This window comes from Ascoidea rubescens (assembly GCF_001661345.1).
Source record: "Ascoidea rubescens DSM 1968 unplaced genomic scaffold ASCRUscaffold_8, whole genome shotgun sequence".
NCBI lineage: Eukaryota > Fungi > Ascomycota > Saccharomycetes > Ascoideales > Ascoideaceae > Ascoidea > Ascoidea rubescens.
The window spans coordinates 416,682-433,135 of record NW_017962920.1 but is presented as its reverse complement, the minus strand read 5'-3'; the positions used below and the strand labels follow the sequence as shown (position 1 = coordinate 433,135).

Here is a 16,454-nt window from a genome sequence, read left to right as displayed (position 1 = left end):
ATATCAAAGATGATATCAAAAATGATATCAAAAACGATATCAAAAATGGTATCAGCAATGATAATAAAAATACATTACACATCAATAACAACATTCCAATTCCGCCAAACTTGAGAAAAAAATACTCACACTTATCAATCTATTCAAATAAATCTTTTTCAATCAATTCTTATACAAACAACCCAAATTTAAATTCAAACTTAACTTCAAATCTAAATTCAAATTCAAACTCTTTCGCCATCTCAAATCAAGAAGATCAATTGATTTTAAAAATAAACATTCTAAAAAAAAAGTTACAGCAAAAACAAAGATTATCAATCATAAACAATTCTTCCTTTAATACCAACCAAAATTCCATCAGCGCTAACTTAACCGCTAACACACCAGCTACCGCCAACAATATAATCAATAACACAATTAACAATAACAATAACACCAGCGCTAACACCAGCTTTAACACCAACTCGCTTTTTAATACAATATCAAATAAATCAATCAAATCAAATAAATCCTTAAAATCAAACAAATCCCTAAAATCAAATAAATCCTTAAAATCAAACAAATCCCTAAAATCAAATAAATCAATAATCTCAGCCAAATCTATCAAATCATACAACACCTACAACACCTACAACACCTACAACACATATAATGACCCAATAAATATATCAAACAACGACCTAATAAAAGCCCAAAAGGAAATCAAAATAAGAATTGCAAATATTAAAAACAAAATAATTAATTCAAAAATAGACAAAAAGCAATCTTTAATTCTTAATAATAATAACGAAAATACTATTCACAATAATATTATTAACAACAATACTAAAAACTTTATTATACCACCTAGAAACTCTACCCTAACCTCAAATAAAATTTCAACTATAAATTCTCCTATTTTTTCCTTAAACTCTCCAATTACAAATATGGATAGTAAACATAACAGCTTAAATTACACAACTGTTCTTCAAAACCATCCCGACTATGCTTATGATTATGACTATAAATTCTCTCCAACTTTATCTCAAAGATCAGATTTTACTTCAAATTCAAATTCAAATATGAATATGAATAACAATTTTATTTCTTATCCATCTTCTAACAAATCCCCATCCTTTTCTTTGGATTTTCAAACCTTTAATTCAAAAAATAATTATCAATCGATTGATGATGATGATAGCTATTTTTAATACTATCAACTAGTATTAGTATTAGCATTATTATTTACCATTTATTATTTATTAGTTTCAAAATTAATTTTAATACTAATCTCAATACAAAATATCTCACAAGTTTTATTCAAAATTTTATTCAAATTTTATTCAAATTTTATTAAAAATTTCAATACAAATCTTTTTCTTTTTTTTTTCCTTCTCTTTTTATTTTTAAACCATTACTTTTATGTTAATTAAAATAAAAAATATTTTCTTTTCTTTTTTTTTCAATTTTTTAATTCACTTTTAAAACACTTAAATTTAATCATCTTAATTTAATTTAATTTAATCACAATAATCGTGTTAATCATATTACTCATCTTAGCCATGTTATTTGTTTTCTTCGTCTTCTTCTAGTTTTTCTTTTAATTCCTTTTATCTTTATCTCTAAATATGAATACATTTCTTTTTCTTATTTCTTTATTTCTTTTATACTTTATTTTTTTTTGTTTAATTTTATTATTTTTGTTAATCGTCCCCTTCATCTCTCTTTTGTCTGTTTTTTCCTTATTTCATCACTTGTTTTTTTGCATCATCTACAAACTAAATTTCTTTTTTATATATTTCAAACATAAACTTTTATTACTTTGTTGTCAAATTATGAAAAAAAAGGGAAATTAAAAAAAAATTATTATTTATAATAACTAAAATCATTAAATCATTCACTACCAGTAGTTTGATAGATTTCATTAATTAATAATCATTAAGGTTAACTTTGGTATAAAAAAGACAACTTTCATTTAATAAAATCCTAATTTCCAATTAAATTGAACAAACTGTTAATATCAAAAACACTATCTAACTCTTAACTTCTTTTTAGCTATTGAAAAAAAAGGAAAAAACCAAGTTATAAGGTTAATAGAATCAAAAGCATATAAATCAACTTTAAATTTTTTTTATCAATTTTTGACTCATCCTCATTTCCACCAACAATTTTCTGGGTTTTTTTCTGATTATTTTTTATTTCATCTTTTGGTCTTGTTGTTTCCCAGTTTATTAGTCTATCAATTTATCAGCCTATTAATTTAGTCAGTTAATAACTTAGGAAACATAAGAAACATAAAATTTAAAGGTTAAGTTTTCTCTAGATTTCCCCTTAGTTTTTGCTCTGCCTCTATTGTTTCAAATAAAGCTTTAAAATTACCAGCACCAAATCCGTTATGATTATTACGTTGGATAATTTCTAAGAAAATAGTTGGTCTATCACCTAATGGTTTAGTGAATAATTGTAATAAATAACCATTTTCATCAAAATCAACTAATATGCCTTGCTTTTTAATTTCATCCATTGATTCCAGAATGTTGGGACCATTATCTTTCAATCTTTCCTTTAGGAAATCATAATAAATTTCGGGAACATTAATAAATTCTGCACCTCTTTGTTTCATTGCTTTAACAGTGGAAATTATATCATTAGTTAATAAAGCAATATGTTGAATACCCGGCCCATCGTAATAATCTAGAAATTCTTCAATTTGTGATTTACATTTACCCTTTGCTGGCTCATTAATTGGAATTTTAATTGCTTCATTTTCTGAAGCCATTACAATTGATCTTAAAGAAGAAAATTCAGTACTAATATCTTTTTCATCAACAGACCAAAATCTATGAAAGCCGAATACTTTAGCATAAAATTGACAAGATTTATTCATTTCATACCAACCTTGGTTTTGAACGCAATGATCAATTTTTTCAAAATGAATTTGTGGTAAAGACTGAATTGATTCTGAATTGAAAAAGTTAAATCTTTTACTATTTGTTGTATTTTTATAACCAGGTAAGAAGACTTGATTATTTGATTCAGTTTGTGGGATGTTTGGAAATTCAATCAAAGTATGAGTTGTGTCACCATTAAATACTTTAATTTGAGCCATTAAAATTGAATAATCGTTATTAGAATCATCTTGGAGTTCAGTTGGACTCATTAAACTTTTAGCACCAGAACCGATTGCTACTTTGTATAGCTCTTTAAGATTATCGACTTTAAAAGCGACATCTTTAACAGCATCACCATGTTTTAGGATATGTTTCCAAATTTTTTTTGATTCAGCATTATCATTTCTTAATGGGGATATAAATTGAAAGATAACCTGATTATTTGATACAACATGAGCAGTTATATTCCTGGAACCAGTTTCTAGGCCTTTATAGGCAATATGATTGAAACCTAGGATATGAACAAAATAAGTAGCCCAATGTTTTGCGTTAGAGACGTACCAAGTTACATGATGATAACCAACATATGAAGAATTTTTTATCAAAGGAACAGGTAATAAATCGTAATCAGCAGATCTTTTGGTTTTCCAATTATTAGCAGCTTTTGATTTGATTGAACCAGTAGAGCTAATAAGCATTTTTGAGAATTTTGATATACTATTAGCAACTCCATTGACGTGAGCTGAGCTATCTGGACTTGTTAAAGAAGTTGGAGTAGTTGGTTGATTTAGAGAATTAAAATTATTGTTCATTTTATTGTATGTCTCAATGTTTGTTTTAACCACATTCTTTTGATAAGGTTTGTTGCTGGATTTGTTGCTGAGTTTATTGTTGATGTTATTTTCATTGCTATTGATGGTGTCAGTTACTTTATTTGTGACTAAATTTTCTGTTGCAGGCGAGTTATTGAAACCCATTGGTGAATTTGAGGTTGAAAGCAAATTGAAGGAAGTTAAAGTTGAGTCTGATTCTGTGTTATTGAAGCTATACTCATCAGCGGCATTGAAATAAACATCGGAAGAAGCAGTATCGGAGACCTGGATATTTGGCTTAACTGGAGATTGCAAGCCTAGGTTTAATTGAACTGTTTGGGGGTTACTAAGGAAATCATTTAGTGAATCAATAGTGTTTTGGTTACTTTCCATGTTGTTGAGATTATCAGCAGAAGACATTTTTCAGCGAAAACGAGAGTAGTAAACTTTATGAAGAATTTGAACTATAAGAACTTTGGTCTTATTTTTTTATAATATTTTATGAGCTAAGTTTGAAGAATATAGAAAGCAAGATATTTTCAGATTAGCAGCAGAAATAAAAATCCAAGGTGATGAGATAAAGGAAAAAAAGGAAGAACTCTCAATCGTTGAAAAGACCTTTTATATATGGCTTTTCATGGACCGATGGCTTCTTTGCTTTTGTGGAACAGCCGCACAAAACCAGTGTACTTCTTCTACTTCTGCTATTTCTGCTGCTTCTGCTGCTTCTGCTTCCTGGTACAAAAAGACGACCCACACAGCTGGCGCAGGCCCAAATAAGGTTTGGGCGCTGCCGTTTTTGACAGGCAATATAATACCACCTTTGAGAGTGGAGGTTATTGCTGTTCATTACCGGTGGAGAGTGTTAGCTGGAGCTCTGTTTTCACTGCGATATTGCTCGAGATGCACGGTTTTCTTACGTTGGTGCTTCTGTCCGCCCTCATGGGTATTGCGTATGTTTGGTGGTTTGATTCATTTACATGGGATTTGGCATTACATTTGCATCCATAACCAGACCTGTTCTAACATGCTCTCCTCTACTTGACATTTGCTTCGTTGTAGTGCCTTCATTGCTGGTATTTTACCTTTGTCAATCAAACTATCGCCCTCGAGGATCAGATCGATATCTATATTTGGAATGGGTATTTTAATTGGAACTGCGCTACTCATCATCATCCCCGAAGGTGTTAACACTTTATACTTGTCAACAATTTCTGATGATTCTGACTCCAATACAGCCGTAAAGGGAAACTCATTTTATGTTGGAATCATGCTTTTGTTTGGGTTCATGTTGATGTACTTGATTGATAATTTTCAATTGATTTTGAAATCACATAAATCTCCTCAATATGTTTCAGTGAACAATGGTGATTTTAATATTCATGATATAAATATCGATTTACACACTAATGCTATCCCAATTGAAAGAACCACTGTGCTTTCTAATAACAATTCTTCGATAACCAATCATAGCGATTTTTCAAATTATATCATTCCTTCTGAGGTTGAATTTTCAGCTTCATTTGTGAAAAAATATTTGAATCCGATAATTTACATAAAATCCTTATTGAGTTCCTCCACCACTTTGGGTTTAGTCATACATTCAATAGCTGATGGTATAGCCCTTGGCTCATCAATTGCAACAACCAATACAACTTTAGAAATCATTGTTTTCCTAGCTATTATGATTCACAAGTTTCCTGCTGCTTTTGCGCTAACATCTGTTTTATTGAGATCAGATATATCAAATTTCCAAATTAAAATCAATCTAACGTGTTTTGCTATCGCTGCTCCATTTGGCGCCTTTTTAACTTACATTACCATAATCTTCTTGGGTAATAATAATCAAACTTCAATCGCTTGGTGGACTGGTTTATTACTATTATTTAGCGGCGGAACGTTTCTCTATGTCGCTGTTCATGTAATGCAAGAATTTACTTCCAATAATAACCATGATATTCATGAAACCAACCATAATAACAATCCTTCAAGTGCCGGAACTGATACAACAATGACTGATGAAAACCAAAATATTTCCTTAACAGATGTTTCCATAAGTATTGCAGGTATGTTATTACCAATGATAGCTACACTTATTAAAGAATAATCATTCAAAAAAGTAATGTAATCAAATTAAACAATCTTATAACTTTAAAAAGATTTTGGACTATGAATTATAGAATTTAAACAAAAACGAAAAAAAAAAAATAAATTATATACCATATTATACAAGAAAAAAAAAACTAAAAAAAAAATTCACTTCTTCATTTTTATCATCTCCTTATTTCATTTTGTATTATTAATTCCATCACTTTGTTTTATATATTTCAAAAATCAATTGTTTTATATTTAGCAAATCTTTGTGCTTTTTGCTTATTTTTTTCCATTCCTACTTAAAATCTACCAGACTTTCCCAAAACTTTTCTTTTTAGCCATTTATTCTTCTCTTGAATTATTTTTTCAGATGAAGGGGCAATTAAATTATTTGTTCTTGTATTCGATAGCACCGTTACTTTAACAGGGCCTCTTTTAATTGTTTTCTGATTCCTCTTTTTTAATTTTTTTAAATTTTTAGCTTTTATTTTTTGTTTTATCTTTTTAAGATCTTCAATATCAATTTGATCTAATTTTATATGTTTCCCAGTAAACGAATTTTTACTACTATTATCATTCTTCCCTAAATTGCCATTTTTCTTTTTTTTGGAAATTTCATTATTTATATCCAATGATGATTGTGCTGCACTTTCCAATAATTCTTCTGGTAAAAAATCTGGTATCTCATTGTCAATTGATGCTATACTCACTAGTTTTTTTTTATTTTCCTTCTCTTTTTCTTCCAACTTTAATTGTTTATCTTCCTGCTGTTTTTTAAATTTTTCATTTATTAATCGTCTTTTATCCTTTAAAATCAGTTTTTGATCATTTTCTATCTTTAATTGTTCTTGTAGTATATTATCAGCTATTTTTTTACCACTACCTATATTGTCTTCTTCAGGAGCATCATCATCACTTTCATCGCTTTCATCGCTTTCATCAGTTTTATCACTTTCATAAGCTTCTTTTTCTTGTTTCTGGTCATCTACTTCATCAATTTTCTGATTTGCTCTAATCGTTTCTTTCGGCTCAGTAAACACCCTTTTAAAGTTTCTTATCTTTAATTCTGAATGTAATTGAATACCTCCACTCTTGCCCAATTTAATTGCTTTATTTGTAGTTATTTGATCCATTTTATTTTCAAATATTCGCAAAAAAGTTTCAATTGTTTTTGTTGTTTTGCTAATGAAAAATCAATCAAAAGTTTTATTTTGCTCAAAGAAAAAAAAATTTGAAAAAGTTGGACAAAAACCGCACGTGATTTTACACAGTTTATGCGTTGAATGAATTTTATGGATTTTGGTTTTGGTTTTGAGATGAGAAAGAAATAACAAAATGGCAGTTAAAGAAAAAACAATAGTAGACTTGTTTGGTTCATTGAAGTTGGTGGATAGATCCCAATTGGAGTACTTGGATGAATCACCAACTGATGATCAGAAGAAAAGCAAAAATAATGGAGATTTAAAGAGTCAAGTGAAATCAGTTAATGACAATAACCAAGATAATAAAAATACAGAAAATAATATCAATATCGATAAAGATGATGATGAGGATATAGATATTTTATCATCGATCAATACAGCCAGTGAAAAAATCACTTATAATCCAATTGATCAAAAGATTATAGAATACTTAAACTTATTGTCCAAGCTATATGATTTAACTCTAGAAATCGATAAATCCTCATCAATGGGTTTTATAAACCTAGCAAGAGCCAATTATGTCAATTTTGGTGGAATTTCTAAAAGATATAGTCAATTATACTGGGATATGAGAGATAGGGAACCAAAATATATTGTGTAAGTTAAAACCTCAAAAAATTACTCTTTTTTTTTGTTAATTTTATGAAGCATGATTTCTTTTTTACTAATCGTCTTGAATACAATATAGTGTCATGAACTTAACACAGGAAAAGCAAGTTAATTTTTTAATTAAAGAAAAGGAAACACCAATAGATAATGTTGAATCAATTGGTTTAGATGACAAATTAACAGAACAACATAACTTAAATGAATCAAACTTAAGAAAGAGAAATGTGGCTAATTTAAACCAAAGTAAAAAAGTGGAAACAGAAACAGATGATGGAAATTCCGATGAATCTCCTTTCCATAAAGAGCCTATTCAAGAAGAAACCATTAAAAAGAACGAGAAAACGAAAAAAATGAAAAAGAAAATTGACAAAAGCAATGGTATTAATATGTTTGGTGGTGCATTAGCAGCTTATCCATTAAAACAATCTCAAAAATTTTTTATTGAAGAATTTAAGTTGTTAATCGAGCTTGCAAATTTAAGAACCTCAATTGAAAACTTAGCCATTGAAATTAGTAAATTGAGGTTGGAAGAAAACAGTAAACGAAACGGAAATTCTTTATCATTTGAAAACGATAAAGTAAATATAAAAAAGGGAAATTATAATAATGATAATAGTAATAAAAATGCTTTTATAAAAAAAAATGAGACAAATTCTATTGAATTAGACAAGTAACCAAAAAAATAAACAAAAGTGCATTTATCTTTTGTCGACTCTTATGAGCTCTTTTATATTATACTATATAATTAGAAAAATTGTTAATGTTCGAAACTTTTCAAGATTAAAATTATAAATCTATAATTGAGATTTGTATTCATTTTTTAATTTTTTTTACTCTATTAAAATAAACTATTGAGCAAGCACTTCAGCTTTTACGGGAATTGAGGCTATTTTATCTTCTCTTACAAACACTTGTAATTTACCATCTTTTACAACGTTTAGAGTCACTTCAATAGTGGAATTATCGTCAGAAGTGTTGAAAGCTATTTCAACTAATTTCTTTTTGGTAACATAAACCCTTTCTCTAAGTATTTCGGGCTCATCATCTTCATCTGACCAGTCAGATTCATCATCATCTTCTTGGTCCTTTGGTTTTTCTTCTTTAGCAGCTGCTTCCACAGTGGTTTCTTTGATGTGGGAATTAGCTTCGACAATGTTGATTGAATAATTGCCCTTTTTGCCAACTTTCAATTTTAATGATTTACGAATAGGCACAGCGGTTTCAGCTAACAAAATTGGGTGGAAGATATCTTTGCTATCCAAGATACCAACAGAATTTGGTAAATGCAATGTGTTGAGAACAATTGGTTGTAAAGATTCATTGATTTCAGATTCATCAAAGGATTCAACCATCGAGGCTTGTAGAGCAGCACCACGAGCAATTAATTGAGTTGGATCAATAGCCTTTGCAGTTGCTGGAGAAATGATTTTTGTGGTCTCAGGAAAAACAGCTTCCAAGTTTGCAGCTAATTTTGGAGCAAAAGAAGTACCACCAACTAATAATACTTCATCAATATATAAACGATCATAACCGGCTTTCTTGACAACAGATTCAATAAATGTAGTCATTTGAGAAAAGACGTTACGACCTACTAGTTCAAAACGCAATCTATTGATGCTTGAATTGAGATCAAAGCCTTCAGCCAAAGCATCTATTGAAATAGTGGCAGTTTGAACGTTGGACAAGGTCTTTTTTGCAGTAGCACAAGCGTCTTTTAGTTTGGCCAAAGATTTGGTGGTTTTTCTTGGGTTAACTTTATATTTTTTTTCAAATTCTTTGCTGAAAAATTCCATCAAAGCAGCATCTAATTTTTCTCCTCCTAGTTCGTCATGGGAAGTAGCTAAAATGGTCATAATGCCACCTCTAACAGCAATGACAGCAGCGTCAGATCTGATATTACCAAAATCACCAACCACGTACAATTTGTCTTCTTTCAAGGAATCGTTGGCAGAAACATGAGCTAATAAAGCAGCACTTGGCTCATTGATAAATTGCAAAATATCCAAGCCGGCTTTCTTGCTGGCAGCCTTTAAGGCAGCTTTTTGTTGTTCAGTGAAGTTGGTGGGAATTGTCATCACAACACCCTCAACTTCTTCGCCAATGTAGTCTTCAGCAGCCAATTTAAGAGCCCTCAAGTGTCTGGTGACAACCTCGTCTATGGACAAAGTCTCTTCTTCTTGCCCATTTTTGGAAATTCTGAAGCCCACCTTGCCATCAAGATTTATGGGTTTGGAGGAGGACTCGCAGACAGTGGGATCTATTTTCTCAAAGGAAACGCCAATAAAGTCACGAAAGTTGGTTATGGTGTTTTTGGGGTTGCTGATCAACTGGGCAATGGCCTGTCCACCATGGTACTCGTCACCAGCAACATAGGATAGAGCTGAGGGAATGGCACGCTCCCCATCAGGGTTGGCTATGACCTCGACCTTGCCCTCAGCAGTAGAAACAGCAATGGAGGAAGTAGAATTACCAAAAGCGATTCCAATAACAGACATTGTGAGGAGCTGTGGGTTACGACTGGGTTTTAAGCTATAGTTTTGGATTGCAATAAATTTTTCACACCAAATTTTTCTCCTGCTTTTTCCAGCGGCGCTTACGTAAGCGAAAGCTTGAAAAGAGCGAGAGGCCTTTGAGCTGCTTCCACTTCTTCACAGAGAGCAGCTGTTGGTGATGATTTCTGGTTCATGTGTCTACAAGTCCAGATCTGGTATTGTGAGTATTGACGAGTTGAATGATCCTCCTGTTCTAACATGGGAACCTGTCGAGAGCGAGGGAAACCCTCTTTCGTTGCGTGTGTCCTTGAGACTGATCTGTGGTTTGCAGGCCAATGCTCCAACGTCTGATAAGATGAAGATAAGAATCCAGTACAAAGTCGATGCCAATGCTGATCCCAAGCCAATCAATTTTGTCTTCAAGAGTCGAGTCACTATGAACAAGATCAAGGATTCCTTGCAAGTCTTTGTTTCGAGACAAAAATTGGCCATGCGAGCTCAAGAGCTCCAGGAAGAGAAAGAGAAGCAAAACAAATTGAAGGGCAAGTCCACTTTCCAAAACACCAATGACAGGGGCACCTCAATTGACGACATTTTGGATTTCAAGAAATTGATAAAGGATTTCGATTTGCAGAAGGAGTTTTTATCCAAAAATCCAATGATATTTAAAACTTTTCAGGAAACCGTTATTGAAAACAAGCTTACTCCTGTTGAATTTTGGAGTGCTAGAATCCATTTATTAAGAACTTTTGCATTGCAATCTGCTCAGAAAAGAGGGCCATATAATGTATTGAGTACGATCAAACCCGTTGAAGATGACGATCGTCAGTCAAATATTTCCTTGACAAGAGAAAAGATATTTTTAATGTTTGAGCAGTATCCCATTATCAAAAGAGCCTACGACGAAAATGTTCCAAGAATGAGCGAGGGCGAATTTTGGTCTAGATTTTTCAGTTCTTTATTATTTCGAAAATTAAAAGGCGAAAAAATTAAAAGAAATGACACTGGTGATGTCATTTTAGATAAATATTTGAAAATGGACTTGAATCAATCCTTGAATGATACAATCCCCAATGTCATTTCAAATACAAATGTTTCTGAAAATAGCATAAACAATCAAGATAATAACATTCATATTAATCGTTTTATAAATCTCGATGCAAATGAACAAGACGTTTCCCAAAAATTGGGTAACAGACCTGATTTTACAATGAGGACTGATAAAAACGATGAAATTGTTCCAATACTAAAAGGAATGAACAAATTAAGTAAAAAATTAGTCGATCTTTCTCATGACGAGTTTTCTAATCCTTCAAAAAGACGGTTTTTGGATTCCCAGGAGGAATTGAATTCTATATTGGAAAAAGAAACCGAAGAGTTGATCTTATCTGACTTGGAAGACTCCTTTAAAACTGAATATATAGAACTAAATATTCAGAATAAAAATACCCGTGGCTTACAGAAAAAAAAAAGTAAATTAAATAACATACTTGTCAATTTTTCAAAGGAGGATGAACTAAGAATCTTAAATTATGAAAAAACTCTATTTAATAAACCTTTGGATTTTAAATCTGTATTTTCAAATAAAGAATGTATAGACCAGATTTCTTCTAAAGTTAACATGACTGCAAAGATCAATTCAAAACAGTCAAAACAATCATGGCAAGCTTCAAAACTTTCAACATCTAATACCCTAAATGCAACTAATCTTTTAAATAATACTTCAGACCAAATTGAGGATAAAATATTCGGAACTGTTGCTTTGGAAGCATTAAGAAGAACTCATATAACATCTGTTGAATTTTTAAGGCACTTTTGGATTGTTTTCTCTTCAGGAGATCCCTCTCAATCAAAATCCCTTCAAAAACTATATACAAGTATCAAAAAATGTGATGACAGAGTAACTTCAGTCATTGAAAGTCTTCCAGACAAAGAAAAAAAAGATAGAGCTCTAATATATTTAAAACCATTGAAAGATTCTCTTAATAGAGCCATTCTGGAATTTGCAAGAGTTGTACGAGAGAGTAATAATCAATCAAGAGCAGCTACTCCTATCAACAAATGATTGTATATTTTCCAATGCAATCATTTATATATTATATTTAAATTTAAACCGGTATATAAAACATGCAATTATATTGTTTATATGTATAGTATTTTTTACTGAAAGGACAGTAAAGAAAAATTAAAATAAAAATAAAAATATTCTTACAAAAAATACTCTTTTTAAAAAGATTAAATATTCAATAGAAATAAAAAAAAAGCAAATAACAAGTTTAAAATAAATTTTGATAAAAAAAAAAAGAAAAAAAAAATTAAAACATTATAACATTATAACAATTATTAAAGTTCAGCCCAAATATATTACTGTATACCATTTTTTTCTTTGAAAATATCCCAGGCTTTATTCAAAATAACAAAAACATTTTGAGCTATTAATTTTTGCTCAGTAGTTGCATTTTTATTTATTTTATCAGGATGAGTTTTAGCTACGGCCTTTAGATAAAAAATCTTAACTTTTTTATCTAAAACTAAATCTGCAATTGATATTTTTTTCCAATTTGCCTCGGGCCATAAAATCAAATCCAAGGATGCTAATAATGCTCTAAGATTATCTTCTTTACCATTTTTCCAAGAATTGATTTTAAGTTCAATTGAATCATATAATAAAAATTTCTCATTTTCTTCCTTTTCCTTAATAAATGCTTCTCTTTGAATGTTTTTAACGGCTTTAGAAGGTTTATTTGAATACAAATTTGTATTTTTATTAGGTTGAAATCCAGTTTGTTTTCTCAAATTATTTGATGGGTAACTTTGGGGTTTTGGTTTTGGTTTTGGTTTTGGATTTAATGCATTTTGGCAACGATTTTTGCCATCCATAATATTTTTTGAACTTACACCATTTGCAATCAATATCAAATAAACGGATAGTGCATCTTTGTATTTTTCCAAATGTTCCAAGGAATTTGCCTTTTTTAAACATAATTTTGACCAAAATTCCTTTATTGTTTTACCAGTTTCAATCTCAGATTCAAGAAATTCCGGTGAAGAACTTGTGCTAACCGGACCAATTATTGATAGAGCATTTTCAATGTTTTCTAAAGATTTTTTTGAGTTTCCAAGTTTCAAATTGCATGAAGATAGATTTGAATAAGCGATAACCATGAGTAAATGATTCTTAGGTAAAGAGTTCAAAGCAAGTTCAAAATTAGTTAATGCAGAAGTGAAATCACCTTTTTTGAAGAAATCTGTTCCAAGATTTCTATAATTATTAAATTTTAATTTAGACTCTGAAGTAATTTGAACATTTTGAAATTTACGAGTTTGATTTTTGCTAGTTTTATTTTTCAAATTATAATTTTGAGCAGATAATGGTCTAGTAGAATTATGAGTGGGAAAATCTGTTTGTTGTTTTCTTCTTCTTGCTGGTGAAACATATATTGATTGCTCATTTGAATATGAATTTATATCCACTAAAGAAGAAGATTGGTTTTGGTATTGTCTTGAAAGAAATTGTTGGCTAGTATGCGCTTTAGGGGTTGAATTATTGGAACTATTCGATGAATGAGAATTATCAAGATTAACACTGCTGTTATTTGAGGATCTTCCAGTTTTAAATTGTCTTAATTTTGGAGAAGTAGAAGAGTTTGTAGAGTAATTGGGGTTATCCATTGGTGGTAAATTTGGCAAAGAAGTATTTTTAAAACCATTTGAGTTTTTATTTTGATTCATATATTTTTGTTGTTGAAACATCCAAGCTGGTTTCCCAGTTATTTCTGAGTTATAATGAGCCTGATATTTTTCAATGTTTTTTGATATAATATTTTTACTTTTGTTGAATAAATTAGTGGCAGTTGAGACTAAATCAGGGGTAGATAAATCGTCAAATAAATCATTAAAATTATCATTTCTTGTATGGTGTTGATTTAAAATTTGATTTCGAGGTTGAGATTGGTAATTTTTTGGCTCGTAATCAAGAAACACACTATGATTATTATTGTTATTATTGTTTTTTTTGTAATTTTTTGAATATGGATGAATTTTATGATCTTCATAGTCGTCTGATTTTAATTGCTGAAAAGAATCTATTAAAATATTATCATCGTCACTGTAATTATTATTAGATCTTACATTTGAAAAAGATTCTGGAAAGCGATTTAATACAGTTGTATTAAGAACGTTATTGTGGTTTGCAGAAAAATCTGACGTGGGAGAAGATGCAAAATTTATCTGATCTTGAGGTTGATATTTGATTGAAGCATTTAAGTTTGCTAAAGATTTGGGCACAGGTGGAGTATCAAAAACAGCAAATAAGTCATCAAGATCATCAATATTGGAGGAGCTATCGTTCTGATTGACATTAGAGTTGCTAGTATTGTTATTGAAAGCATTGTTGTTTGAATATCCCAAGTTGGCAAAAGAAGAAGAATTATTATTCAAAAACGAATCCAATAGATCTAGACCAGACCAATTGCTATTGTTACTGTTATTAGGACCTGAATTGGCGTTGTTCAGAGAAGCTGAGGACTGTTGCAACCTTTGACGTTCAGCTAGCGATAACTTGGAAAGATCCTTTTTTTTCGTGGAAGCAAATAAGTCAGCAAACACATCATGAGTTTGCGCCATTACGAAGCAGCCAATTTCTGGAAGCAGCAGATCAACTGTAGTCGTCTTTAAAAGCGATCAGCTCTGGTTCTGTTGTTAATTCGCTTTCAGACACATTTTCAACACAATCTAAAGTGGCTGGTGTGCACAGCCATGCATATCACGTGTAATAGTCACCGCCACGTCTGAGATGAAGAGAAAAAAGAAAAGAAAAAGAAAAAGAAGAAAAGAAGAAAACCATCAGAAAGAAGCTAGTAACTGATATTTTCCACCAGCCAACATCATCTTCTTATCATCAAAATGCACTTAATGTATACTATAGGCTCAGATGGAAAGCGTATCTACACCTTGAAGAAATTGACTGAAAATGGTGAAATCACCAAATCTGCTCATCCTGCTCGTTTTTCGCCAGATGATAAATACTCAAGACAAAGAGTTACTTTAAAAAAGAGATACAATATGTTGCCAACTCAACAAGGTATGTTTTTTTTTTCTCAATTGTTTTCTATTTCGCTCCAACAGAAAAAGAATGCAAATACTAACTTAGAAATCTTTATAGAACCTATTGACTACTAAGCAATCTACCGATGTTTTCACTTGTACCATAATTTTATTTAATAGCATATCTAATATATAGACAATAGATATATATTGAATTCAGATTGGATCTTTGAAATTATTATCACCCTTCAATTTATCTTCTGCAGTTGCTTGATAATTTGTCAAAATTCTTGAAAGCGCATCAATTTCGTTGTTTTGCTCAGCAATGCTCTGAAAAGTTTTTAATATTAGTATCAGCTCCAAACCTGACTAGTAAAAATACGATTAACTGTAATCACACAAATAGACTTGAAAGTCAAAAGAACTTACCTGTAAACATTGGTTGACAATGCCCATTGACTCATTTAGTCTCGTCTGCAGACTTTGATTGTTAGTCTCTTCCAAATCCAAAGCAAAAAAAGATGGGACTTGTAAATAGTTGTAACATACTACTGTGTTCATGATAGCACCGATTTTCTTAGCTTCAATTTCAGCATATGGATCATCCATTGTAACAATCTGCTAACACTTGTTAAAGACACCAATAAAAAAATCAAATCTTTCCAACTGTATCTCTTCTCTGATATCTCTTTGTTATTTTGAGAATGTTTTATCATTTCCAAAACAAAACGGGCCGAGATTTCAAACACGGGCTCGAACCCCGTCGAGGCTGTTCTTTGTTTTGAGCGTATATTTCCCAAATAACAAAAATAATAAAAATCTCAAAAAATATGAGCTAGAAAAGGAATATCAGATGAATAATATAACATATAAATAAGAACTATGCGATCTATATATATATGTATAAAATCATTAATTAGTTGAAACCTGGTTGACAAATATGTTAATATTGCAAAAAGTACAGACGTGCAGTACAAATCTTAATTATTTATTTGTTTTGGTTTCGAAGAAAATAGTTTATTTAAATATATAAGTTATAGATCAAATAATAAAAATGCAAAACAAAGACCTAATAAAACACCTGATAAAACAATTAATAAAACAATTAATAAAACACTGATACCATTTTTACACAATCTTAATTCTTAATCTATAATAATTTTATTTCAAAACTATTCAAGTCTAATTATTAATTTTTTTCAAACCACTTTTCTAATAAGTCCAGTGATATATAATTTAAATGAATGCTTGAAATATTGAATATTTCTATTTCTCAATCAGAATAATGTGAGTTGTGAAAAATGGAATATAAAACACTTAAAGGACTAT

General features: G+C 30.4%; 10 protein-coding genes across 10 annotated transcripts; 4 read left to right on the top strand and 6 right to left on the bottom strand.

Annotated features, from left to right (window-relative positions):
- Positions 1–2,287: 2,287 nt before the first annotated feature.
- ASCRUDRAFT_36091 (putative 4-hydroxyphenylpyruvate dioxygenase) lies at positions 2,288–3,568 on the bottom strand (the record flags this gene model as incomplete). Its single annotated transcript, XM_020190666.1, has 1 exon — positions 2,288–3,568. The coding sequence occupies one exon, from the start codon at positions 3,566–3,568 to the stop codon at positions 2,288–2,290; it is 1,281 nt and encodes a 426-aa protein (XP_020046737.1).
- A 624-nt stretch (positions 3,569–4,192) lies between these two features.
- ASCRUDRAFT_154139 (uncharacterized protein) lies at positions 4,193–4,676 on the bottom strand. Its single transcript, XM_020189323.1, has one exon. The coding sequence runs from the start codon at positions 4,530–4,532 to the stop codon at positions 4,284–4,286; it is 249 nt and encodes an 82-aa protein (XP_020046736.1). The 5' UTR covers positions 4,533–4,676; the 3' UTR covers positions 4,193–4,283.
- ATX2 (Mn(2+) transporter ATX2) lies at positions 4,586–5,789 on the top strand (the record flags this gene model as incomplete). The annotated part of the gene is made up of 4 exons (XM_020189875.2): positions 4,586–4,635; positions 4,745–5,117; positions 5,187–5,673; positions 5,728–5,789. 4 exons carry the CDS (start codon positions 4,586–4,588, stop codon positions 5,787–5,789), a joined length of 972 nt encoding a protein of 323 aa, XP_020046735.1.
- Positions 5,790–6,075: 286 nt separating this feature from the next.
- On the bottom strand, positions 6,076–6,909 carry BUD21 (Bud21p; the record flags this gene model as incomplete). The annotated part of the gene is made up of 1 exon (XM_020191865.1): positions 6,076–6,909. One exon carries the CDS (start codon positions 6,907–6,909, stop codon positions 6,076–6,078), a length of 834 nt encoding a protein of 277 aa, XP_020046734.1.
- Positions 6,910–7,111: 202 nt separating this feature from the next.
- Positions 7,112–8,261, top strand: VMA22 (Vma22p; the record flags this gene model as incomplete). Its single annotated transcript, XM_020191864.1, has 2 exons — positions 7,112–7,575; positions 7,667–8,261. The coding sequence occupies 2 exons, from the start codon at positions 7,112–7,114 to the stop codon at positions 8,259–8,261; spliced, it is 1,059 nt and encodes a 352-aa protein (XP_020046733.1).
- Positions 8,262–8,435: 174 nt separating this feature from the next.
- SSZ1 (ribosome-associated complex protein SSZ1) lies at positions 8,436–10,082 on the bottom strand (the record flags this gene model as incomplete). The annotated part of the gene is made up of 1 exon (XM_020190661.1): positions 8,436–10,082. The coding sequence occupies one exon, from the start codon at positions 10,080–10,082 to the stop codon at positions 8,436–8,438; it is 1,647 nt and encodes a 548-aa protein (XP_020046732.1).
- A 139-nt stretch (positions 10,083–10,221) lies between these two features.
- Positions 10,222–12,313, top strand: TFB1 (TFIIH/NER complex subunit TFB1). Its single transcript, XM_020193460.1, has one exon. The coding sequence runs from the start codon at positions 10,258–10,260 to the stop codon at positions 12,142–12,144; it is 1,887 nt and encodes a 628-aa protein (XP_020046731.1). The 5' UTR covers positions 10,222–10,257; the 3' UTR covers positions 12,145–12,313.
- A 48-nt stretch (positions 12,314–12,361) lies between these two features.
- Positions 12,362–14,751, bottom strand: SWA2 (auxilin-like protein SWA2). Its single transcript, XM_020193459.1, has one exon. It carries the CDS (start codon positions 14,703–14,705, stop codon positions 12,444–12,446), a length of 2,262 nt encoding a protein of 753 aa, XP_020046730.1. The 5' UTR covers positions 14,706–14,751; the 3' UTR covers positions 12,362–12,443.
- A 187-nt stretch (positions 14,752–14,938) lies between these two features.
- On the top strand, positions 14,939–15,425 carry NOP10 (snoRNP complex protein NOP10). Its single transcript, XM_020193458.1, has 2 exons — positions 14,939–15,162; positions 15,244–15,425. The coding sequence occupies exons 1-2, from the start codon at positions 14,985–14,987 to the stop codon at positions 15,258–15,260; spliced, it is 195 nt and encodes a 64-aa protein (XP_020046729.1). The 5' UTR covers positions 14,939–14,984; the 3' UTR covers positions 15,261–15,425.
- Positions 15,177–15,694, bottom strand: DAD4 (Dad4p). Its single transcript, XM_020193457.1, has 2 exons — positions 15,555–15,694; positions 15,177–15,455 (listed from the first exon to the last, which is right to left on the bottom strand). The coding sequence occupies exons 1-2, from the start codon at positions 15,684–15,686 to the stop codon at positions 15,342–15,344; spliced, it is 246 nt and encodes an 81-aa protein (XP_020046728.1). The 5' UTR covers positions 15,687–15,694; the 3' UTR covers positions 15,177–15,341.
- Positions 15,695–16,454: the final 760 nt, after the last annotated feature.

Bases quoted from the DNA above. Each gene is read 5' to 3' on its own strand.
- ASCRUDRAFT_154139 (XM_020189323.1), bottom strand. From the start codon at position 4,532: ATGAACAGCAATAACCTCCACTCTCAAAGGTGGTATTATATTGCCTGT.
- TFB1 (XM_020193460.1), top strand. From the start codon at position 10,258: ATGATTTCTGGTTCATGTGTCTACAAGTCCAGATCTGGTATTGTGAGT.
- SWA2 (XM_020193459.1), bottom strand. From the start codon at position 14,705: ATGGCGCAAACTCATGATGTGTTTGCTGACTTATTTGCTTCCACGAAA.
- NOP10 (XM_020193458.1), top strand. From the start codon at position 14,985: ATGCACTTAATGTATACTATAGGCTCAGATGGAAAGCGTATCTACACC.
- DAD4 (XM_020193457.1), bottom strand. From the start codon at position 15,686: ATGAACACAGTAGTATGTTACAACTATTTACAAGTCCCATCTTTTTTT. The intron at 15,456-15,554 runs GTAAGTTCTTTT...AAAACTTTTCAG, and splicing joins TTGTCAACCAATGTTTACAG to AGCATTGCTGAGCAAAACAA.